The sequence below is a fragment of the Coccinella septempunctata genome, chromosome 5 (genome assembly GCF_907165205.1).
Source record: "Coccinella septempunctata chromosome 5, icCocSept1.1, whole genome shotgun sequence".
NCBI lineage: Eukaryota > Metazoa > Arthropoda > Insecta > Coleoptera > Coccinellidae > Coccinella > Coccinella septempunctata.
This window is the reverse complement of record NC_058193.1, coordinates 37330012-37355799: the sequence shown is the minus strand read 5'-3', so window position 1 is coordinate 37355799 and position 25788 is coordinate 37330012. Positions and strand designations below refer to the sequence as shown.

At 40.0% G+C, this 25788-nt stretch overlaps 1 protein-coding gene across 8 annotated transcripts in view; it reads right to left on the bottom strand.

Annotated features, from left to right (window-relative positions):
• Positions 1-1945: 1945 nt before the first annotated feature.
• The window catches only part of LOC123314484 (polypyrimidine tract-binding protein 1), a 270957-nt gene continuing 247114 nt past the window's right edge, over positions 1946-25788 (bottom strand). For 7 of the 8 annotated variants that reach the window (XM_044899796.1, XM_044899802.1, XM_044899801.1 and 4 more), the window contains 8 exons: positions 7438-7617; positions 7024-7075; positions 6660-6962; positions 6279-6493; positions 4746-4779; positions 3979-4071; positions 3626-3920; positions 1946-2308 (listed from right to left, as the gene is read on the bottom strand). In XM_044899796.1, coding sequence (XP_044755731.1) covers positions 2176-2308; positions 3626-3920; positions 3979-4071; positions 4746-4779; positions 6279-6493; positions 6660-6962; positions 7024-7075; positions 7438-7617 — 1305 coding nt within the window. In that variant the 3' untranslated portion in view covers positions 1946-2175. The remainder of the gene's footprint in view (positions 2309-3625; positions 3921-3978; positions 4072-4745; positions 4780-6278; positions 6494-6659; positions 6963-7023; positions 7076-7437; positions 7618-25788) is intronic. The other variant, XM_044899797.1, reaches the window with a different exon arrangement.

Genomic DNA, 25788 nt, shown 5'->3' with positions numbered 1-25788 from the left:
AAAATAATCCCAAATAACCTCAAAAAACTTTGAAAACGTTTTTATACCCCTATGCGTTTCAACCATCAGGTTTCCACACTCGTTCAATTTTCGAAAGTGCCACTTTACCGCACTTGTGTGCGAGAAAGTGAATTTTTGCTCTGCTATTGGCGAAATGACTTTTTCCAGCACTAGTGCGGAAAGTGGCACTTTCGAAACTTGAATGAATGAAGGGAAATGGAGAAAAAGAGTCGCAGAAAAAAGTATTCCCAACTCATGCATGAAGCGTCTTCGCCTCGGTTGGTCAACGATCTCGCTCGGAAAATATGACTTTTCCGCACTCTTTTCAATTTCGACACTGTCACATTCCCTGACTAGTGCTGATGAGTGAATTTCTCCCTTGCTCTTGGCGGAAAGATACCTTTTTGTCATTGGCGGAAAGTAATGCTTTCACGCACTAGCGCGGAAAAGTGATATTTTGGAAACTGAAGTGGGCGACGGAATACGGAGAACAAAAGGTCGTAGAAAAAATCGTCCCCTAACCTATAAGTGAAGTATCTTTCCCACACTCGATTCGTTCGATCGACGGCTGTCGCGTGAGGGAAATTTTCATTTCCCACGCACGTCAGGAAAATACCTATTTCATTGTAACTTGTTTTCGAGTATTCTCAAGGTTGTCGGATGTTTCTAAACTCGTCCATTTCAGTTCAGTAGAAATGAACAGGGCCGAGAGGCGAAAATTCATTTTTCTACTTCTGCGCTTTTGTTCTTTCCCGCACTAGCGCGGAAAAGTGATATTTCAGAAACTGGTTGAAGATGAACGCAGAGAACAGTTATTTTCTCAACAAGTGCAGTAAAGATACTTTACGCTGGAGTTGTTAAAATAATTCTGCTTTTCCTTCATAATTTTCAGCTTTAGAAATATCATTTTCCCGCACTAGTGTGGGAGCCAATACCCGGGGAGAAATTCACATTCACGCACTAGTGCGAGAAAGTGACACTTTCGAAAACTGACACGAAAGGTATAACGTCCAAGGGTGTAGAAAAATTAATGTTCCCAACTCACGCGTAAAGTGTCTTTTCTGCACTTGTTAGGAAAATAACTATTATGCGTTTATCTCGATCCCGGTTGGCGGAAACCCTCGACTCGGCCCTGGAAATGAATTTACAGCTTCAGACCGATCACGTCCCCCTATCAATCCCCACAAAGTCGATATAAGAATCGGAAAAATAGACTCAAGTCAGCGGGAAAGGAACGAAGACTTAACATGTGCATATGTTGATGCGCAAGTTTAAAAATGGCGTTATGCGACTCCGAGACCGTCCTACGTGTGAAGGTGTGCAACATCGAGAACCGTTTGACGTTGCCCCGAAATGAAAACAAGAGAATAATACGTGAGAGATGAGTCACTCCCAGACAATATGAGATGAGGGAATCGTCCATATTTCTAGGGTACACAGCTACACCCTGTCGTTATCCTAGACTAATCACTGGCTATAGGTCTATCAAATACACTAACTTACAGTATTAATTTCTTCTTCCGCCACTTCTAACAATACTAACCATATATAATACTATATAACAGGTACGTCCATGCCGCAGGAGGAACTGATTTCGCTTAACGTATATGTATAACAGCCTGCGTTCAATTTAAATTCAACCGAGCGAGAAAAAAGAGTTGAAGAGAGACGAAAGTTTCACTGGGACCATTTCCCCCTGCGCGAGCCATGAGCGACCTTTACATATGTGCCTTTAATATAACATTCAGTTATAACACTTCCTATAAACTTACAAAAAATAACATTGTGGCGAGTTGATCCGTAATATTTAATTTTCAACGTTCCTTAAATATTAAAGCCATCCAATAAAGAATACTGAACGCAATGCGAAGAAATTCGAGAGGGCGACATCTTCGAGATGTCGAAAATCATTTTTCACTAAAACTATTCCTAGGGAAAAAAGTCAAAATTGCTTAAAATATAATAATAACATACAAAAAAATACCAATACAAACTGATCGTCGAATTTGATACTGAAAACAAATCTGTCAAACAGTCTGAACATAATTACACTAACAATAATTATTAAAAAATAAATAAGCGCGTATGACATATTTTTAGCTACCACAAATACGCCCTCTTTCCGTCAACAGGAAGCCGGGCATGGAATGAATACTGTATAGCTGATTAACGGCATTATATGCTCGACTTGGAAAACGACACCCTCAGGTGATTCGACTCTGATAACTGGTAGTTGTGCATTTTTATCAATGCTATCACGGCCTCCTCCATACTGGGCAGTTGAATCAACGCCATCTTCTTATCTTTGCTGAAAACGAAACGGAACAATTTCAATCCACTTGGCCGATGGAAATCCATGAAACAAACTAGAAATTAATTTACATGATTTTCACTCAAATCGTCTGAAAACTGTCAAAGTTGGCTTTCGAAGTACTCAGAGCGACACAACTCACACCCCGACGAAAAATTCGCGAGGGTCGAACGCCCGGGCGTATCTGTGAACATTGGCGTATCCACCAGTAGTATAGGCCTATCCCAGTATACCAGAAATGTAACAGTAAGTCGCAAAGAGTAACCAAAAATGTCGCATTGATGCGCTTCTTTGAGAATTTTGATTGATTTACTTGAGATTTCACATCGTGGACATTAACATCCACATATTGTTAAGTTTGCGAATTAATAAACTTCACTTTTCTAGTGGTTGCATATAACATTATATAGAAATCATGAAAAGGATCACGCCTAAACAGTGTAGCAATGAATACAATAATAAGAATTAATTCAGATGCATACCACCGGCTGATATGAATATCAACAAGTGTTACGATCTGAATTGAACTAGCCTTTGTCACTCGTCAGGGCCCTGAGGATAGTACTCAGTAGCGCTTGCCAGTAGTGAATAAGGGTCCATCAATTCCAAACGTTTTCCATCGGAGAAGAAGCTATATTGCTCTGACGAGGTCAAATGAGACCGAAACCATAGTCAGCATCTGCTTTTCTTCGATGGAACATACTTCATTTAGGGCCCTGACGATGACAAATTGGATGGTTCAAGTCAGATCGTAACACTTGTTGATATTCATTCAGCTGGTGGTAAACATCTGAATTAATTCTTATTATTATGCGACTTCTCTCTGATGTTTTGATATTTTTCATATTCAAATATTGAATCTGTGTTATTTTTGAAACATGGATTGATGTATTGTCAATAAATTTCCATGAACTCTACCCAGCGAATTCTCTAAGAAAAACCTTCAGTAACCGTCTGAAATGTTCTATTTATCAACACGTGGTTTCGAGGTTAACTCATAACCAAAATTCCGCGCTGCAAAACGTGGTGTGACTCTTCGTGTTTTGAGAAATATTTATTCAACAGAGCTGTTCTATTATTGAATTTCGTTTTAGATGAGTGTAACTAGGCGGCTGATTAATTAATGAACCGTAGCGAGTATTCTGATAATCAAATCAGATATTATTGATGATATATTTCAAAAAAATGGCGGATAAAATACAGTATTCGTCGAATGCCTTCATCCACCTGGTGAAAATCATGTAATCCAGTTTCTATATTCGAAAAAAAGGAATTGAATTGATTATTGCAATCTGAATATGATTTTTTACTCACGGGAAAAATTTGAAGGCCTTGACCGTGAATCCGTTTTTCGTGAAGGCCTCCTTGATGTCTTCTTCATTGACTGTCGCGGGTATATTGCTGAGGTGCAACGTGGCGGATGGGGGGTATATGTTCTGGTAGTTTTTGGATCCGGGTTTCTTGAACCTGTGCAGAGGGCTCTGCGTGTAATCTTTCGTCAGACCGGCGTCCGGTTGACCCTCTTTGGGCATCTGTACCGACTGATGTTTACTCAACATCACTCTGATATTTTTGCCGAATACTTTGAGTTTATCCATGTGCGTAATGGCTGAAAAAAAGGACATTGAAAATCATCCAAATTCACCAAAAAAAAAATCGATATTTACCTAAATGTGCTTGGTGTGGTTCCGCCAACTGAACTAAAGCTGAATCCTTCTTATTATAAAGAATTTTCACCCTTTGCACGTCACCATAGACGCCTGGGAAACAAGGGAAAACGAGAAATTAATCATTATCCACATTAAAAAGTTTGTCGAATAATTTAAACTAACAATACTAACATTTAAATCGAACATATATAAAGAAAATAGAAAAGACAAGTCTGGAACGAAGATTTCGAATTTACAGTCGTCGGCTAAAGTGACAAACAAGAAACACATGCATTTCGGAAGTCGAGGAAATTTAGAAAATAAATAGTTTTTCGAAAACAGACCTACGACAACAGAAAAATTACGATAATATATTATTTTAACCACGTATTGAAGCACTAAGCCTAATTCAATGAAATCAATCAAAAAAATTACTTCAAATGGAAATGTTTGAATCGAAAAGTGGAAGTAAATGCCTAGTCTAAGAACCCACTTTATCCAAGGATTCTAAAAAAAATCGAATAAAATTTCGAAATCATTACTGATAGGTAGATACCAGATAAAATGGGCTTCAAAACTCTGTTATTTTAATTCTTGAAACGAAGTTGTTGCAGTATCGAGTTATTTGAAGAAAGAAGAACGAGTAAGCTTAAAATTGAAATGGAAAAAATTAGAATAAAAATGATGCATTATTATATCGGATCGGAAGATGAACTTTTTTGTTATTGTAGATTAAAAGAACAGAGTTTCCATAACGACTGATTAATTTAAGTGTGAAAACATACCAAATAGTGTAAAGAGAGCGTCAGGCGTGACCATCTACGAAAGAAGATAGAAGATGTAGTAGGATGTAACGTGGCACAAAAAGGTAGCGTTTTTGCCACCGGAGGGGCAGCAAATGTAAAAAAAGAAAAAACAGCATTAGATCGTATGTAGGTAATCAATGTACATGGTTCAAACACACGCTTCTTATTAGTTCTAAACATGTGGACCAGTGGAACCAGCAAAAAAAATTCGGTTCATATTTTGATACATCAGATGAAAGAAAAATGCACAGTTTCATTGGACCCATGTTGAATTTTCAGCTTTCATTTTCGTGCTTTGAATCGAGATGAATCTCTGCACTAGCTGTTGAGAAAATCAAACCACTCACAAATTAAACTAAGAAATGATTTGTTGAATTATATCATTATGTATTATTATTTTATATGCTTTTCTGAAATGTGAGAATTGATACAAATTTTGATAATCTGTCCACTTGTTATTTGAATGGTACCTATAGGAATTATGCTTTATGTATGAATCATTTGAACTTTTTCACGAAACTTTATACTATTTTTCGATTAAGTGAAAAATATCGTATATTTTCATACGCACAAAAGCTCTGAGCGCACATGTACACAAATTTTCCAGTTAAAACTGGCAATTATAAATAACCCACAGTTCTAACTGACAAGTATATAAATGTATGCCAGTTAGATCTTGCAATTATATGTAATTCCCAGTTAAATTATACATAATTTGACAATTCCTTTGTATAATTGTCAGTTTGAACTGGCGATTATATGTAATTTTCAGTTTGAACTTGCAATTATATGTAATTTCCAGTTTGAACTGGCAATTATATGTAATTTGACAATTACTCCGTCGAATTGTCAGTTTGAACTGGAAATTATCTATAATTTTCAGTTTGAACTGATATATACTTTGTTATCGTCAGTTCTTCATGTAGAATTGTCAGTTCAAACTAAGAATTATATATATAATTGCTAGTCCAAACTGACAGTTATATATAATAACCAATTCAAACTGGCAATTATACAAAATTATATGTAACAATGTATAATTTTCATTCAGAATTGGCAGTTATGTATAATTGCCAATTCAAACTGGAAATTATAATGTTTGTTCGCCCAGCACTTTCGTGCAAACGTACTTTGTTAGGTTGAACACAAAATGAAGGCGAACCTAAAGGAGTTATACGTCCAGAACTAGAGGAAAATATTAAAACTTCCCTAATTTATAATTTTTTTTTTAGATTTCAGTCCCTAGCTCGTTGTCCTGCATTCGACAGCGATCAAACGTTTCAGTAAAATATCCTTCTAGACATTGTGGTGTGTTTGGCGTGTTTTAGAAATGGACAACACAACCTAATCTTCCAATACTCAAAGAAAACACAAATAAGCTTCACAAAAATGACTGCTTAGATGTCGAAGCTACACTACGCCACTGCTTCAGGAAAAATCACTAGACAATCTCTCAATTATCTAAGGCTATATATATGTATATACTATTTTCGAAAAACGAAAGGTACTAACCTCCTCGTTCAGGTTACTAACTAGCAAAACTGTCGCCAACGCGAGTCCAGGGGCGGCCAGACCTCGAAGACCCGGTGCCATCTGACCCAAGGCGAATCCACCCAAGCCAGGCAGGGCACCGGCCACTCCGCCACCGTAGGGCGCCGCCAATGGAGACGCCAAGGTGTGCATGAAGGGACTACTCAATACTCCAGGGGTACCAGCCAAAATGGAGTCTGAAAAAAGGAAAAATCATCAACTATCAACATATCTCAGCGTGTATCCATCGAATGGCCTACAATATTTCCAGATTTAAAACCATTGGATCCCTTCAAACTGGGTTATGAACATGCATCAATCTATCTACACCTACGACATTAAATTATCATCAAATAGACTTACACTCACCTGTCAGTCTTTCTCTGGCCAGTTTAGGCTGAGTGGCTAGGAGCAGGATGTCGGTTCCCAGACCACCGGGTAGGCCGCCGGTTAGTGCCAGTTGGTCGTTCGTGTCTCCCGTAGGTAGGTTCGGATTGGTGTAATCCCTGGACTTGTCGTTGTTGTATTTGACGTTTAATGACGACATTTTCGAGTAGTCGATTCGGAGGGTGCAGCAACTGTTGTAGATGTTTTGGCCGTCGAGAGATTGTTTGGCCGCCTGGGCGGATTGCGTGTCCGGATATTGTATCAGCGCTTGGAATGAATCTGAAAACGACGGTAGATTGTTAGAATGAAAGTCGGCGGCCCGTTTACGCGCCACACTTACTGTTCTTCGTGAATGTCACGATTTTGAGTACTTTTCCAAACCTCTGGAAAATCTGCAAGAGAAAAAAAAATCAGTGAATGGAAAAATGAACAGGAATATTTTCGTTTTTAGGGATATTCGACATCCAATAGCTATTTGTATAAGTCTGACGCGGTTTCAATCATATCATGACCTCGCATTAAATTGGCGATCTCCACTCTTCCATCTATGTCGGAATGTTCAGCGTAGACAGTCAAATGCCAAACTCTTTCGCTGTTTAATGACGCGTTGTCGTTCACGACATTACCCTTTCGTATCAATATTTTCTGATGAAGGGTGTTCCACCCTTTTGATTGCTTGAAGAAGGAAAACTTCTAACCCAGCCATCGCTAATTAAGATATTTCTTTTTTCAATCATTAAACTACATCACTTACCAAGTGTAAAATATCCAAACTGATGGGGTAGATCATATGTTCAATTATGACCCTTAATACTGTGTTAGGACCTCCCTGTATGTCCTGGCCATTGGTTACGGGGGTGGGAGTTGTGTTTACCGAGTTTTGGGTGCCAGTAAGGGCTTGAGCTGCTTGGAGGGCTGCCTGGGCTGAAGCATTCTGCAAAGGAAAAAAAAACCTTTAGTAAAACTGTCGAATTCAAATATTATTTCGATCATTTCAGGAGATGAATGTATCAAGGTAGGTAAATCGGTCTGCCGAATGACGGATTTGGTATTATTAATCATGGGACAATGCTGTGTTAACCTGGAGGATGCATACGACGTGACAACTTTTTGCGGTATACACGGTGCATATATTACATCTGTCGCGTGCCGGTGACGTAGGGAAATTCGACGAAAATCAGAGGGAGAGAGAGAGGGATTGGACGGCGGGTATATTCATATTCCATTTGAGGCATATTCGCGAGATGGAGGGTCTGTTGGGAGATATAAATCGCCCGAGATATAGATTTATTTTTATTACGCTTTTTTTCGCATACGGCAGTTGTAGTGTTTATTATCCCCGACTGCGGCCGGTCTGACACTCGGGATACTTTATGCGTTTCCGTAAAATTGACTGGGAAATATTTGTGGCAGAACGAAGAGCGCAATTATTGGAATGGGAAAACAATTTCATTCTAATGCATTTTTCTCTCGTCTTTCGGTTCAGCTGTTTGTCTATTACCGAATGAGTAAAACAATTTTCTGGCAGATAAACCTTCAACGCGTGAGTTTTTTCGATATAGAAATGAGCTCTGTTGAAAAACGTCTGATTATAGTGGATTTTATGGATAGGGAAAGAAGTTATATGACCTTTTGATGGAACAAGTTTCGAAAAATAATGTACTAACATTATTTTGATCAGTCTGAATGAACTTTGTATTTGGTTAGACAACTGACGACAAATATTCTTGGATACGAAGCCTGTAGCGTTTTATAATTCTGTTCGCTCTCGGATTCACCTGTTATGAAACTGTTTTAAGGCATTTTAATGGCGTTAATGTGTCTTCGAAGATATTTTGTCGGAAAGTAATGCACCAGCAATGAAAAATGTAGAAAACGTATGCAGGGATCGGATGAAGCGGACTGGCGAAGATTTAGATTCATCCCGACGTCCCTATGGGGGCAAAGGGGAATCGACTTCGTCAACTGAAGCTCTCTCCGAACTCCATTAGGATTACGGAGCTAATAGCCCTTTTAAATTCTACTTTCTTATTCGGACACTAGTTTTCCAACAGAATAAACAAACAAAAAACACTCAAAAACCCATTTTCCATTATGACGAAAAGTTTGAAGAGCTCATCTCACCCATTCCCCGGAGGTCTGACGACATCGTATATTCTCGGTTCGGAAAAACTTCATTATTCTCGTTAGCGCTTATATTTTCTTTTTCAATTTTTATTAGGAGGAAAACAGTCCCGTGTTAATTCCGAAGTTTGCCCCGGGACGGCTTTAAAAACAGTAAAAATCTAATTAGGGAATTTGTGTATATACCTTCGCATTTTAATAAGGAACATTCTTCCCGGCAGAAAGTTCGCCGGGACGCGTTCTCGTTCCCTTCCGCGTTTCTTGCGAGAAAAGAGGGTTTGCCGGAAAGCTGACTATCGATTCTCCCCCCACTAATGAAAAAAGTAGATTTATTCGAGTTTCGCAAAGTCGGATAATTTTTTTTTGTTCGAAACTTCTCGACTGAGATAGGTAATGATAACTGATAGAGTTCTCCCGTTTCTTCCATGCCAATTACGGATCTGCCTCACTCAATCATTGCATTCTTTTCGATGTCGAAATCTACATATGCAAAGTTTTTTTTTTCTTGACTTGAAATTTCCTTTAATTCCTTTTACTTATATTTATGCAAGATGATTTTTGTTGAAGAATTTAACATTCTTGTAATTATCTGTTAATTCTTTGGAGAGATACCCATTCCAAACAACTGCATCATATGCATTTCATCTTCGGGTTAATATTTTTGAAATCTACAACTGATGTAACGTATTCAAACTGTAGCCGAAGAAGATAACGAACATTAACTCTCCTCAAGCTATTGCATATTATGATATTATACTGATCTCTTGTATTTTCCATGCAAATAACTGGATTTGCTATGCCTTCAATCAGTTTGTATAAACTTCACTTATGTTCGACACATATTTTCCGAAGAGATTCGACATTGCGATAAAATACGTGATAACAGAAACTTTTACGTAGAACCGTCAACATAGCTTTGATTTAAAACCCAAAAATGTTTTGACAAGCCTCATAATCCCACATTTTCGTACTATACAGAGTGAAATGTGTCAAATTTCCATGGCCAACCGAGTGCTAAAATAAAAGTGAATGGAGTATACTATAACTGGGGTGTTGGTTAAGAAGAATTTGATGATGCTATAATTCTATAATTCGCTATAAACTCTATTCCGGGAGAAACTTTCCAATACGTTCGTTTCGATGAGGGAGAAACAACAAACAACAATTACCGAATCTAAATCTTGTCGTTGCGACAAAACGGATGCACAGAAAAATGTGTTCTCGAATTCCTCCCCAGCAATAGCCGTACGTAACGTACGTACGTATTCATTTCAAAACTGTCGGGTTCGGAAAGTTTCCATTATGTGCGGAAACTTCTTCTTCGGATTCCTAATATCCGAATTTGTCAATCCGTATTTCGAGGAGCGCTATCTCGAGACTCTGCGGCGATAGAAGACGTCAAGAACCTCGGCTATTCATATGGTTTCTTCGGAAATGCATAGGAAAACTATCTATATGAAACTTTCAAGTTGGCGGAGATATTATTCCTCAAAATTGAATCGATATTGATAACCGCGATATGCAAGTGAATCAAGTTTACCTTTACCATTTTTGTTATATCCTCTCTATTGCTGCGGGTTTTGCCCTCACACGTGAAATTAAAAAAAAAAAATCAAAAAAGGGTTTTGTGCTGATGGGGGGGATGCGCCCGCGTTAATGCCCGTAAAATTTGTATCAACCGCATCGTACATTACATGGATTAGCAGATGGTTGGAAAGTGGAAAATGGGGAAAATCAAATGGAGCCGTGAAAGTTTAACGTTTACGCCAGAAGCGCCCTCTTAACTCCCGCGCTATACGTTAACCATCGGTGACATATAATCATTTCGTTCACGTGAAACCGTGATGTAGCCCTTTGAAGATCGATTGATCGTGTTAATGTTATATCACGAGTTTGGACTCGTTTCAGTATCACGTTTTTTTCGTGAGTAAATATTTCGTGCAGTCATTTATTTCTTCAATCTGCATCGATTGCCCGCAGAAGTATATTATGGTGGGGCTGCTCTAAGTAAGGGATGGATTTGAAAAATTTGAACATTGTGTTTTTCATTCGGGAACACAGATAATGTAGGCAGAGTGCAAAAAAACAATTTCAAATCATTTAGATCTGTAAAACGTGACCCCATTTTTTTCTGAATTTTTCGAAGGTCAACTTTCGACACGCGTATCTCCCAGAAAAGTTATCCAAAAAACATATTACAAAAGAGCAACTCTTTGTAGTGATAAATGATAATTTCGACTTGTTAAGTCAGAATTCTGAGTTACGAGTTGTACCAATTATTGGATAAACTCATTTTTAAGGTTTATTTATTTCAAATAAAAAAGTCACGAATATTCAAGAAACACTGGCAATTATTGAAGAGGCACAGGGTTATTTGTAGAAATATCAACCTCCTCTGGAAAGCGCAAGAAGCAAAACTGAAGATGAATTAGGAAATAGACATTATATCGAGTCGAATGGTAGGGAAGAGATATTTCGTTATCCTCGATAACTCTTCAAGTGCATATTCTTGGATGACTTTTTTCCTCAAAAGGAAAAAATATTATGTGTGAGGAATACATAGAGGAATGAAATCTTCGGATACTGAAGGTATCTCAAAATTACGACTTACAAGTCGGAATTCCGACTTGTATCTCAGAATTCCGACTTGTATCTCAAAATTCCGACTTCTGCGTTAACTGTGAGCAACTGTGCTATACCAGTTAATCGAAACGTGGTAGATAGCAATCGACACGTACGAACAAGACCGAATCCCCCCTCTAATTCAATTCTTTCCTGTCGCAACACGACCAACGATTCCAATCAGCCGCGACCGATTACCGCCGTTTTCGATTACCGGCTACCTATACGCGAGCATCAGACGCAGGGGCCCTGTCGGATCCCCGGAGCGGGCCAATAATGCGGGTTTACGCCGCGGTTCCCCGGGCCCCCGACTAATAAACAAAAATATAACCGCATCGGCTTTGTTTCCACTGTAAATATCCATATCCGTGCGCATATGGCGGACTGGATATGAACGTGTACGTACGGGTGAGCGGGTACGTGTGTGTGTGTACGTCGACGTTTGTCCGTCCCCGGTATTGTGTTCCCTGGCGGGCAGCGAATTAGGCCCCGAGCACACTGCGACCCGAGTTATTAATATTGGAATTGCGGGATCGAAGTGCTCGTCGGTACTGGGTCCCCGATTCCGGGAAGCGTAATCATTTATTAATTGTTGCATTACGCCGGGTTGGCTGGAACTCAATAGAAAGGGGATTTTGACGTTTGTTCGGGCGTTATGGATTTTCCTACGTAATTCAATTCATTGGTCGCGCGCGTACAAGGGTTCGATGCGAAACGCTAATTTAGGGCATTTGTGTACCTTCGACCATAATGGAGGGTGTTGTAGAGGCGCTGCAACGAACTGAAGTTCGAGGAAAAAATCCTTCTACAGTATATTGTCTCGGAAATGTGTCGTCCGTTTTCTTCTAGTTGCTATAGTTAGGGTTGTTCGTAGATTGGTTCACAACGGTTGTGAATTGTACAGAGCAAGCGCAAATGGATTTTCGCTATCCTAAAATGGAATTGCGCTTGCTATGTACAGTTCACAACCGTTGCAAACTACTCTACGAACAAACCTATAGTTCTCGAGATCCTCTCAGTAGACAACGAATTTTGCCCAGCCTGTACATACCTCCAGCAAATGTCGCTGTAACTGTTACATTGTCTCGATGACACATGACCGTAGTTACTCCGGGCAATCGCTGACACTTCCCGCTGACGACCGTTTTGTCGGCAAGAATTACCGCCGGAACAAACGATACAAAAGCGTCCCCAATGAAAAACGGTCGTCATAATCGAACCCTTCAACGGGACGGGGGTTAGAATGCTGCGTGTCGTCAAATACAGACGCGACAATGAAGGAATTAATCTTGCGTTTTCTGTCGGTGCGTCGCACGCAACAAAACCCGGAAAGCGAAATGGGCACGTACCCGGGAACAATGGATTCCCCTAGGGCCGTTGTTCGAAAATCGATAGGGGATCAGGTGCGAAGATGGCGAACGTCTTGTCCCTGGCGTGGCTATGAGGAATATCTCGTCGCTTTGAATTCCATACGGAATTTTTTTTTTTTACCGCGTTCAAAGAGTCTAAACAGCATTCGTGGGAAGTCTTCTGCTTTAATTGGGAGAAAAGTGCAGCAAGGATGCTTCGAATGTTTGTGGAAGTTCATGGTGAATCATGTAGGGGATGATTTCGACGTTCAAGAATGGTGAGTTCAACGGTGAGGACAAGCCTCTCTCCGGACAGCCAAAAGACGATGAATAGGGAATACTCCTTCTGACGAGAATGATATATTTTTTATGAAATATCTTTGAAACGTCACATTCTGAAACAACCATTTCAACCGTTTCCCGAAAAAATTATTTTGAGTACTTGAGAATGAAAAATAAAAATGGGTATTTAAAATTTGAAGCTTTTCGTTTCTATTGCACAATTTGGCAATATCGACTGAAATATGCGTTGATAATAAAGGACAACAAATACACTATCTTGATGAGTTAAACAAAGATGGCTGTCTATAAAGTCTGCGACGAACGAGGAAGGTCGTAAAATTTTATGGGATTTTTATGACCGGTTGCTGTTTAGGCTCGCCAGTGAGTACGCGCCTTATGATGGCTGTAAATCAACAGCTGTTATTTTATAAACAAGAACTTTTTATTTTCTAGTAGGCGCTGTTGCCAAATCGTAAGCTAGAAACGAAGCGATTTAACTTTTGAAACCTCATATTTCAAGATTGATTTTGAATAGTTTCCGCGGTGCATTTGAAAAATTCATGAATGAAACTCATAATTATTCAGTTTAAACTTGCATATGCTGTGATAATCCAAATTGAAGAAAAGTTCCCATTGGAGGTACGGCTGGATGTAGATCACAGTCAAACGCAAGGGGCTCTTCCAGAATCATGCGGGCTGACTCAAGAAGCCTTAACATTGAATTCTATAGGAATCATAGTTGAAAGATATAAAGACCATCCTTATTGTCATTTGATACAGGCCTGATAGGTAACTACCAGAGAATTTGAAGAAACTTCATCTGGACGAAGTTGTACAACCAAAGATTGGAGGAAACAGACTATGGTCAACATCTGGGAGCCGTGGAGGAGCCTTTCGATATCTGAGATATTTCCTCTGGACAGGAGTGTGAAAATCTCAAGGCTCAAGCTCCAGTAGGCTCTAACCGAAGCCCCAAAGCAACATACCCCTTTCGGCTTCATTTCAGCAAATCTTCCCGTCCCATCTCGAGGTATTTCTCATTTTTACCAGCGCGAACACGTTTCCTTTGTACGTCTCCCAACGTGCCGTTTATTAAGGTTTGGAAATTATATGAAAATCCGCATACATGAAGAATGGGGCGAGGCAAAAATAATGGAACGGAATGAAATATTCGACACAATATCCTTTCGGTTCCCGTTGGATGGTGGAAGCCCCGTGCGAGAGACCACGGTTCGGTTGCGCCTCCATTAAGCGCCCACGGGAAACATTGGACTTCCGGGAAATAATTACGGGAGCATTAACTTTTCCCTTTTCGTGTTTTCTTCTTTTATTTCGACGTTCCTCCGTCTCGGAGTGTTGGTTGGAAATGCGATCAGCTCCGATATAGCGCTCTTCGAGAATCTATTAATGCTCGGCTCGCACTCAGTTTTCCCGGAAACCCGCAGGACGATATCCTCGAGAAATGGGGGCAAATATGACACTCGCGGGTCGAGGAGCGTCCTTGAGGAATCAGGACAGTTGTGGACTGTCGAAAGATGACACTCTCGTCTTTTTTGGATCACAAAAATTGGAGTTGGCGAAAAATGGTCTATACAGCGTTTTCGGTGAGAATTCACAAGTAAAAAGTAGCGTTTCATGTCTGTGCTGAAGATAACCGACGAAAAATGCATGTCGTTTATAAGATAGGCGAATAAATATCAGCGAAATGCCGAGGAAGTACCGGCGCATTCGCCAATTCGCAACCTCATCTCAGATTTCCATCTTTCCTAATGAAACGGCGCAATCAATCAAAATAATAATTTTCCGACGGTAACTTCGGACGGGAATTATCGCAGGGAGGACCTCCCTTTTTCGGTTCATCAAGACCGCTGATTTTCCGGGGACTCCAAGTCACCCCTCTCTCTCTCTCTCACCCCGGACCCAAGTTCGCAAAGTCCCCCCCCCATCTACCAACCTCCGAAATCCGGGTTCGGAATCTAGGCGAATTAATGCGGAGGAATGATGATTAATTAACATTTTTAATTAAAACCGCCGCTACGTCGGGTCGGATGCCGAAACCGGCGGGAGAAATTGTTAATTTCGATATAATGGATGGGGGCATCGATGAGGGGCAAAAAACGTTTTTGGGAGTTTTCGAATATTTTCGCTGTTTTTTCGCTCGTTCGGTGAATGAATGTCTCGCCGTATTCGTTGATCATTAGCGTTTCGGGTGGAAAATATGCTGGATGAACCCGTATTCGTTGGTCTTCGTACGCTTAATTGGAATGAGATATGTGATCTCGTTATCAGCGAGGGTTATATCGATTACTTGCTTCCTGATTCTCAATCAAGATCGAATGAATTCATCGGAACTCACCCCTCTTATCAAAAATTTGTTGAATTGATTCAGAATCTCGATAATTGTAATGAGATGAGGAAAGTAGTCTTAACATTAGAGTTGTGAGATGTTTTCAGTCGATATTCTTTAGCAGTGGAAAGAACAAGGTTCAACAAGCCCTGAATATTTCCCTAGGTCTATAATACAAAACAGTTCTAGTTTAAATGCATCTTTTTCAATTAATTTTCGAACATTTCAATCCCCTGACAGTATCACTTCATGTTTTCACTCTTTTCAAGCTACCGACAGCTTCATTCGGTCAAACAAGTATCAACACTTTTTTCCCGGTCAATCAACGAGGGAAAACCCGCAAATTCCACAAACCCCGACCTTGTTAGTCGCCGGCAAACAGCAAAAACCAAAGTCGCGAACTTTTCCCGAACAAGATTCCATCAAATCTCCCGTAATTAATTTCCGATGGAAGTCGTAAAGGTAGCGTAAACATATAAGGTTCTCCAAGTTCGCCTTTTACGATTTGTTTGTCGATTTAATTTGGCGTCGTGGGCGCGTTTAGGGTGTTACAATGTGTAATTTTTTATAGGGCTCCGATAGTGCGCGTACTTCGGAACGTAATAAAAGCGATTTTTATCGCGTGTACGCTGATAAAGATTGCGATCGTAAAATTTATTTGTGTGTCGACAGGAGAAACAATTACGAAATTTGAGAGTGGTAAAGATTGGAGTCTTTAGGTTTGATTGGAAATGGAACGACGAATTTTTCGGATGAATTCGATCGGAATTGAAACTTTGTGCTACTCTACTGGCTAGTGCATTGGCCTCTTCCTTTATTACCAAGAAACTAGTAGCCCAGATGAAACTTACATTAGTTCTGAAGAAAACTCCCCAAACCTATCTTAATCTTGTTTTTCAACCACCTAGACACCCCCAGTACATTCTTCCAGTGTTTAGGATGTGTCTGCCTCATAAACACCATGTATACATGGTGTATTTGTAACTTAAACGATTTTATGAAATGGCTCATTTCGATACCAACTAACAGAAAAATACTGGCCATCACAATCTTCTTCTTGTTCGAACCATGCAACAATCGTCGTAAAAATGGGGTGAAATAGGGTAACAATAATAGCACTTTGTCAACATAAGCACGATTCAACAATTTTTTCAAGTGAATTGATGCAGCTAATCAAATAGACTAGCATGTACTGAACCATTCATTGACCAGACGTATTTTTATGTTTTGTTTCATTTTTACGATGCCGGAGACAACTTCCACAGTCCCGTACTCGAAATTTGATGAAATTTTATAGAAAATCTAGGGGTTGTAGTCCAGCCATCATTAATATGATTTCATTCAACTCAATACTGATGAGCAGACCCAAATGTTCCCCCTGTACATAAGAGATTAATATTCCAGCGTATCATCGCCCGAATTTATTTCTGTCGCAGAAAATTTTCGCAGGCGTGACGAGGGTTTTGCACAGCGAGATCTGGCCTAACCCCTCTGAAAGATTAAAAGCGGCGCTTCAGATCATCGTCAACGTCAATTTTACCGGGGGTTATATAGAACGGGCAAGCGAATTAGACGGAATTCGGCATATCCCTCGTTAATAATAATTTGCCCATTGTTTCGGAAAACGTCGGATTAGGGCCCGGCGTCGATGAATCATCCGTCGATAATGCGTTTCAATGAAGACGTCCCGTCGGGGGCCCCAAAGTCCCGGTTTATTCGGTAATTTTTTCGTTGGGGTCGGATTTTTCGTTCGTCGAAAATGTGGACAGGGCGGGGGGTTGACGATATGCCGTAGGGGTTGATTGGACCCCAGCACAGCGCGATATTCAACGAAATATCTGGATAAAATAAAATTCTGCTTCACTGAACCAATCTTTCGAGAAGCATCGCCAAATGTTATGGGCAGAAAAGATTGCAGAAGTTGCTTTTAGTCGGAAACAAAGAAAAGTGTATGAAAGAGACGAAGCGAGGGACGTAGCTGTGTTGGGTCATGTAGCAATAGATCCAACCTTCCGTACTTGGAAGTTTTCCTTTTTATCTTTCACCATGAGGTATAGCAACACCTCTTATAACTATTTAAAATATGGGATGCAGAAGCGGAAAAGTTGTTCCCTTTCGAATCCGAAATTGACGGGTCCGAGCTATTGATTTTCCACATTTTCATATTAGAGCCGGAAAATCAAGGTGTTGAGATTTCATTGGACCACACTGGTACATGGATCTTGGTGTGGTTTTCCCCATAGCTTATACAATTTCTATCGATAATTTGAGCTGTATGAAATGCGATATCTAGTACAGAAATGGCGAAAAGTTTGAAAAGGACCAAAAAGGAATGAAAAGTTCTTGGAATTAATCCTAGATACACGCAATTTAGTTCGAATAGTAGGAGAAAGATACTGCCTGTTGTCAAGAGGAGTTTATAACACGGTACTTTCTAGCCATCCGTAGGTATAAAGCGTAAAGGCGGAAAGACTACCAGAATTTGGGGTGCTACCGGAACACTTGAACGATAAGTACCTAGAAGTCACGAATATTACTATAGTTTCCACTTTCGTCGAAAAGATGGCAGGATACAAATTGTAGCCAATGGCGAGACTTTTCGAGAAATTCTGTCTTGTGGAAATTCATAGAAAAGGTAACTGCACCTATGAAAGTTAATAACATGAATGAATATTTATTTTTCAATAGGAAAATTTTTTTTTCGTTTGACGAATAAAAAATTTCTGACTTTCCGTGGTGACCAAATGATTGAATTGACTTATAATGAGAAGCCCATATAAATTAGTGGTTTCTGACGTAAGATATTCATTCCCCCTTTTTTAACTGAACCCCTTAATGAAAAGATTCGTTTGCGTCGCCACGTCTCGACGTCCGTTTCCGCACGTCGGCCGTCTAAAGTAGACCGTGTCAATTTTCCGAGCCGACGCCCGTGCAAGCCACGCATCATTAGCCCGGGGAATCCCCCAATTAACGTCCGTTCCGGGCGCCCCGCAACGCTGTGACGCCCGCCACGTCAAAGAACCGTCGTCGCCCCGAACAATGGGTACGTTCCGGACTCTGCTGAGGCCGATGTGACGCCGAAGACGCGGGTTTTCTGCAAACGAGGCGAATCTGTCAGGATTTCGCGGGGTGGAACAACGCGCAGGGACGGATCCGGGGATATTTCATGAGCAGATCGTCCCCCTTCTCCCTATTTTCTATGGTTTTCGTATTTTTGAATGTTAAAAATCGAATTGAGTTGGATCCCGTTTGCCCCCAGGTGGCGCTGGGGTTTATTTAAGCACCGTACCAATTTTCGTCGAGGAGGGTGTTGTGTTGATCTCACGAGGTCATTGAGACCGAAACTGTGGTCGAGCATCTATACTTCCTCGACGGAATGGCCTTTCTGTTGATTCTTCCAGTGATAGTGGATTTAGATTGTTAGATTGTGAATTTTTATCAGAATTATCTTTATGTTTATCTCCTTTGGTGTTGGTGAATGTCCGTTATTACGTTCTAACTCAAAACCTCGTTTTGTTTCCAAGTTTCCGGAAAAACACTGTTCAGATTATGCCCTGAACACATATTGCGTTCGAAACGAGCCGAAAATCAGATATTTCGCAGCGTTAAAAGCTATTCCGTGTGCACTTACCCCATTTTCCGATGCGAAATGATGGGAAACTGCCCGACAAAGGGATTAAAACGGTAAATATTCCGAAAACAAATCAATTATCTTCACGCATTGATTACCAGAAGCAGCGTTTCGTAAAAATGAATTTCATCCGATAATATTCCTAATGGATCGAATATAATTCATTATATCGACGATTTCATCGGCGTCCGGTGAGCGAATTCGAATGGATCAAATACGGGTACGATGCAAATTCAATTTTGGCCTATCGGTGGAAAACCGAAACGGTTATAATTTTGTTTATAATGGCGTGAAAAGCTTCTCTGTCCGTTGTTCCATTCGACCGTTTTTTGGAATATTTATTTTGGAGATTCAATGTTCATATCAGTATTTTAAACATTTGAATATAGGCGAAGTGGTCAAATATATATATGCTCCATTCACATTTATTTTAGCAGTCAGTTGGCCATGAAATCATTTTCGCAAGTTTTCGTACGGAGTAAGGTTGGCATTCATGAAATGTTGTTAATGTCATAACGCCGTTGCCCAACTAATATCAATTTTTATTACGAAAATGCCGAGAGTGATTGAAAAAAGAGACAGGATTTTAGCAAGTGCTATTTAGAATTCAGGTCCGCTCATTCAAATAGTTATACCCTGATATTCTTAAATCCACAATACGTCAGACGGTAGCGAACATATTCAATGTAAGAGAATCAGAAAGATTGTGAATGAAGAGGATGACAAAGCATATCCTTCTATTGGGAGCCCCAAAAAGGGGGGGCCTTTGAGAATTTTATGTTTCAGTGAATTCATGCGAAAACTTTACTACAGGATTTTCCATGAATATTATCGTAGAATAAGTTCCCGAAAATTGATTTTTCTATTTTTCATTTGACTTGTCCTATACGTTGTAAATGTCTTAAGGTACCAATAAATACCTAATTATTATTATTATATCAATGTATTAAGATGAATAGCCACAAATACGCGCAAGTTGTTCTGTTAATTAATTATTCATGTGAAATGTGAAAAGGTGAAGTTCATCTTGACTTGAAACTTTAATTCCTTTTAGTTATTATTGATGCAAGATGATTTTTGTTGAAGAATTCAACATTCTTGTAATTATCTGTTAATTCTTTGAGGAGATACCCATTCCCAACCACTGAATCATATGCATTTAAGCTTCGGGTTAATATTTTTGAAATCTACAACTGATATAACGTATTCAAACTTTAGCCAAAGAAGATAACGAACATTAACTCTCCTCAAGCTAGTGCATATTATGATATTATACTGATCTCTTGTATTTTCCATGCAAATAACTGGATTTGGTATGCCTTCAATCAGTTTGTATAAACTTCAATTATGTTCGTCACATATTTTCCGAATAGATTCGATATTGTGATAAAATACGTAATAACAGAAACTTTTACGTAGAACGGGCAACATAGCGTTGATTTAAAACCCAAAAATATATTGACAACCTTCATAACCCCACATTTTCGTACTATACAGAGTGAAATGTGTCAAACTTCCACGGTCAACCGAGTGCTAAAATAAAAGTGTATGGAGTATATGCATATGTATTATAGACAAAAAATGACTAATGCGGCCCTGTGCATGTGCGTTACGTGGCGGACAATTATCCCGAATGGCTCTTCCTTAGAAGCGCGCGACATCGGGAAAATAGAGGGAAAAGAAAGCCCGCCTCTCCTGCTGTTTTGAATAAAAATAAACGATCGCTGCGCGGGACTTTTCCGTTTCTTATTTACGATGAGTAATGACTTCTCCAAGTTAACAATTTTTCCTCGCTTCCCGAAAAAGACGAGGCCCGGATTCGATACGCGACTAGCTTTTCCCACGACGACAATGGGAGAAACGGGATTTTTCCTGACGGGACAAATTGACGGATGCGACGTCATAGTAGGCGAGCGAGAAAAATGCGGATTGGGATTTTCTGAGGGGATTCGCGTTCCGTATTCGTAATGTATGTGGATGATGAAATTTCGAAAATAGAAGAATCTGCTCAGATACCGATGAGTCAGATGGATAAAGTGGAATTCCAAAAAATATTCTTGATATTTTCGAACAAGTCAAAACGTGAACAGCTCTTCTAATGCATTTTTGTCTAACGTAAAAACCAATAAACGTTGGCATTTATCTATAACTATATTCCGAAATTCATTTCATTTGATGAAAACGTTTTTTTTCATGGGTTTTCAACAGCCTGCATCTTTTAGACAGAGCCGACTCGGAAAAAAAAAATGGTATGAAAAAAAAATGTGTTTCTTTAGACCTCAAGAATCTACTGTTAAAATATTTTCACGAGTCAAAGACTCACCCTGCATAGGCACTGGAACATTTCCGCATCCCATATAATCATGACCGATGCCTTTGGAACATAAACGTGCAAACATCGGAGATCACACATAAAGTTCCATTAGCGAGAGCATAAAGGAAACGTACGTTATACGTTCGGTCGTTTGCTTGATTTTGATTATTCATGACCTCGGGCGATTTGCTGCATCCGTATTGGATTTCTAACGTTCCGTTCAAGGAGCGTGATGTGAATTATTATCGATGTCCTATATTCAAAATAGAACATGCAACATTTAGAACATCGGGGATGGGATACGGCATATAATGGAGCTCCGGGCATAAATGTAATTCGAGTGTATGCGAGGTCTGGTCATTTCGGTATATTATTATTTTATGAGGCCAGTTAATTTGAAAGTTTCCTCATGCATGTGATACACTTTACAGATGAACTCGGGGAATGGGTCTAATTATTTTTGTTGCTTATTGTTTCTAGAACTGTTGTCCAATGGATTAGCAATCATCAATAGTAGTTATCACTCGAGTAGTTTGATGATAATTTATCTTCACATTATTAAATTTAACGAATCTCCGAAGCTTACAGATCATGCCTCCAGAATCATATATTATAAGGTTGAATCATTCCACTAAAAAGTCGTGAAAAAATATAGACGACATTCAAAGTTGCGCATTCACCAATTTGCAACTGCAAATGTGCATTTGGCGAAATGTTACGTTAGTTTTAAGTAACAAAAACTGCACTGGACCAACGACTAGTGCTTTTCTCTTATTTAGAATGAAACAATAATGAATATATAGACAATTTCAGCGAAATATCTCCTAAAACATTAGATAAGTTCTCATTCTTGGCAAACCATATCTCAGAAAGAGTTGAAATTTCACGTGAACAAAAGATTCTTGATGAAAAGATCGAGTGCTTGCTGGATAATTATTTGGACTGTTACTGTCATCTTCTTGGTTTCATTTCACAATGAATCGTCCGGCGAATACTAAAGTCTGAAGTTTTAGAACGCAGCAAATAAAATAAACAGAGAATTTCGATGCCAAAAAATTCCCCAATTTCTCTACTCTCGTCGACGCAAACGAATAAATTGATCGGATTTTCCGTGCCATCCGACGTGAACACCGCGACGTCTCCATGGAAATGATCCGTCGCAAAAGGAGTCTTAGTCGCGTCTCGTAAAAAAGAAAATCACATTCTCCAGTGCCAACAAGTGTAACGTCTTCTTTGATTAAAAATCGCAGCCGACTTCATTTCTTTCCCGTGTCGGGCGCCGCGATGCGTTGGCGCGCGCTAGAGAAAACAGGGATGAAGTCGCTTCTTCCCCGATGCCGGGCCGGGGCGTCGGGACGGCTTTTTTACGGAACTTTCGCACGCCACCTGTTCCTCCCGAGCACACTCAACTGGTCTTCTCTCGACAGTGTCACTGCAAAACGAAAGGATAAGAACGCAGAGACAGGATAAAAAGGAAAGGAAAATTAAAACTGCAGAATGATTCATTCGAAGACCATATTAATTATTTTCGCCATAAGAGAAGATCCTAGAATAATGAAAGATTATGACCTTATGCATCGATCGTGGATAAAATGAACAAATGACTCACAAAAAGCATATTTCATTACTGATGAATATGGTGTTTTGTTCCAATATATGTATGCGAATTGTTTTCATAACTTTTATAACATAAAAATGGTTGATCACACGACTAAGGAGCCAACATAGGCATTACCTAATCAACGAACGAATTTGAGATAATACTGGCGTTGAAAATTGAACGATGCCCTTCCGACCTTGCTCTTGTCTACGCTACTTACTATTTCAAATATCAAGGGAATCGTACTTGGATAACAGCTGATTGACCGACGCAGCAGCCCCACTCTGGAACTGTCCCGACTCTCAGATTATTCGAAATTGGAAATTGCTCCACTTGATTTTCCCAAGTGAACGCCGATTCTTGTTGAATTGTTTCAGTTAATCTCATTTAATGATTCTCTTTGAAGCCTTCTCCTTCAATTTTGTTGTTAACTAGTTCTACAAAAAATGGTAATTGTGTTTTCAGTCTCAGAATTATTAATTACTCCATTTCCATGTCATTTTCATGCTTTCATTATGTATAAGATGTATTCAAGTGTAAGATCATGAAGAATCTACAAACAGGTAACAGGTAACAGTTCACAACAGTAATTTGACAAAATCCTGGATTTAGTTTCCACTCTCCCCCCTTTATGTGCATTTGAGAGTATATTTCGATAATTCGATATACTTTCAACTCAGAAACGAAACGTTTATCAGTTCGTATACCTGGTTCAAGTTCAAAGGTCTGTTTAGATTCAAGACAAAGCCAACCGGTAACTCGAAAACCCCGTACCTCATCAAATCCCCAACCTCCATGTACCCTTAATGCAGGAACAACAACAATTCTCATCCTAAGGCGGTTTTACCATTATCCATTTCGCATGAAACCCACCAGCATATCCGATATAACGTAAATGTACGAATGGTTCCGATGTCTTTGCGATAACCCACCTTCATATCCATCCACATATACGGTGGGATACACACACACACACACACTCAATAATAATACAGACTACGCTCGCATAGATACACTTCGATTTCGAACTTAACGCCACTTAATTATTAACAATGTGGGCTGGGGGAGCGAGGGCTTATTGGAGTAGTTTGTATAATGCGAGCAGATAGGGGTTGTTGTTTGGACGGAAAGCCCAAGACCGAGCTGTTGCAACGTTCTCGAAGTTTGGGAATTGTTGGGCGCATTCGGTCATTCTAACGTTACACAAAGGGTCATGTTCATTATTGAAACTGTAAAGAGTCCGCGGGCCCTATCCGACGAGCACGTGCCTCCGGGACCCGGGACCGCAGCAGCGATAAAAAGGACGAAAGGGTTCGCCTAAGGTCCAAATTGAATCTGCCGAAATATTCGGATTTGTCTTGTGGGGGAAATCCGATTTGGTCCGAGAGAGTGATAAGGGGATTAATGGTGGAAAGTTTTCCAGTTTTATTTGAATGATGAATTTTTAAAATATGCCAAATATTCAACATTATGCACAGCATTGGATCTCCTAAAAAGAGTCTAACCCTCAAGCACGTGCAGACAAAATTACGTCAATTTACTGCCCTTGCCTGCTAGATCCCCCGATATTTCAACTATAGAACACGTCTGGAAAATTATGAAAAGAAGATTTCCTTTCACCCCATCCACCATAGACCTTAGCGGCACTTTGACATGAGGTAAAAGCTGCCTGCGATGAGATACCTCGAAGCGACCATTTGCTAGGCCACTAAAACGTTGGTTTGACAGCTGGACGTCAACGTCACAAGAAAGCACATGACAGAGTTGACAGGACTCCATCCTAATTGAAGAAAACGAAAATAATTCAAGGGAAAATCGACCCACACGTGTTCCTGAGTGCATAAAACATCCTGTAAGTCCACGTGGACATTAATTTTTTTCCTAGGGTTGATTTTTTCACTTACCAGTTTGAAATGCTTCTGTAAATACTCTGATCTCAAGTGATTCAATAAAAAAAATGACCTCAGTACTAAAACCCCTCTAAAACACCGTGAATCCCCCCGAAACTCGACAACTATTTATCGGATCTCGCCGGCAAGTTAACTTTCTCCGGAGCGCCATTAATTTGCGGGATGAAGTTCGACGCCCTGCGCGAGATGCGTCATCCAGGAATCCTCGGATCGGCCTCATAAGCGGATGATCACATATCGAATCGCCCCGGAGTTGGGGCGAAGTTTGGACGACTTAGGGAAGTTTCCGCCGCCCCTATGATTATAAGCGATAACGGGAAATTTGGCCGTGTTGCGCGGATCGGAGTCGGCCGTCCAATATGGGGGGTTGTTTCGATCTGCGGTTCCGCACGTTACTCGAATTACGAGAATACGAAGGTTACTGTAGTGTTCAACGGTGAAAATAACACGTCAATTTGGACATGAGAAAAATGGCTGCAAAATGGATCCCCAAATGTTTGAATGTTGATCAAAAGCGTGCAAGGGTGGAAGCATCGCGTTCGATCTGTGCTCGATTTGAACACGATGTAGACTTCCTAAACCGAATTGTTACCATGGATGAGACTTGGGTACATTTCTACGATCCAAAAACAAAGCAACAATCGATGGAATGGCGACACTCTGGTTCCCCAAGACCTAAGAAGTTTCGGGTCCAAAAATCTTCTGGAAAAGTTCTTGCTTCAGTTTTTTGGGATTGCCATCGAGTGATCACGATTGATCTTTTGAATAAGGGTAGAACAATAACCGGAGATGACTATTCGACATTACTGACCACTCTACGGGAAAGAATCAAAGAGAAAAGACGCGGAAAACTCTCCAAAGGTGCTTTGATTTTGCTCAACAACGCCCGTGCACGCAAATCTCATGCTGCCATGCAAAAAATTCGT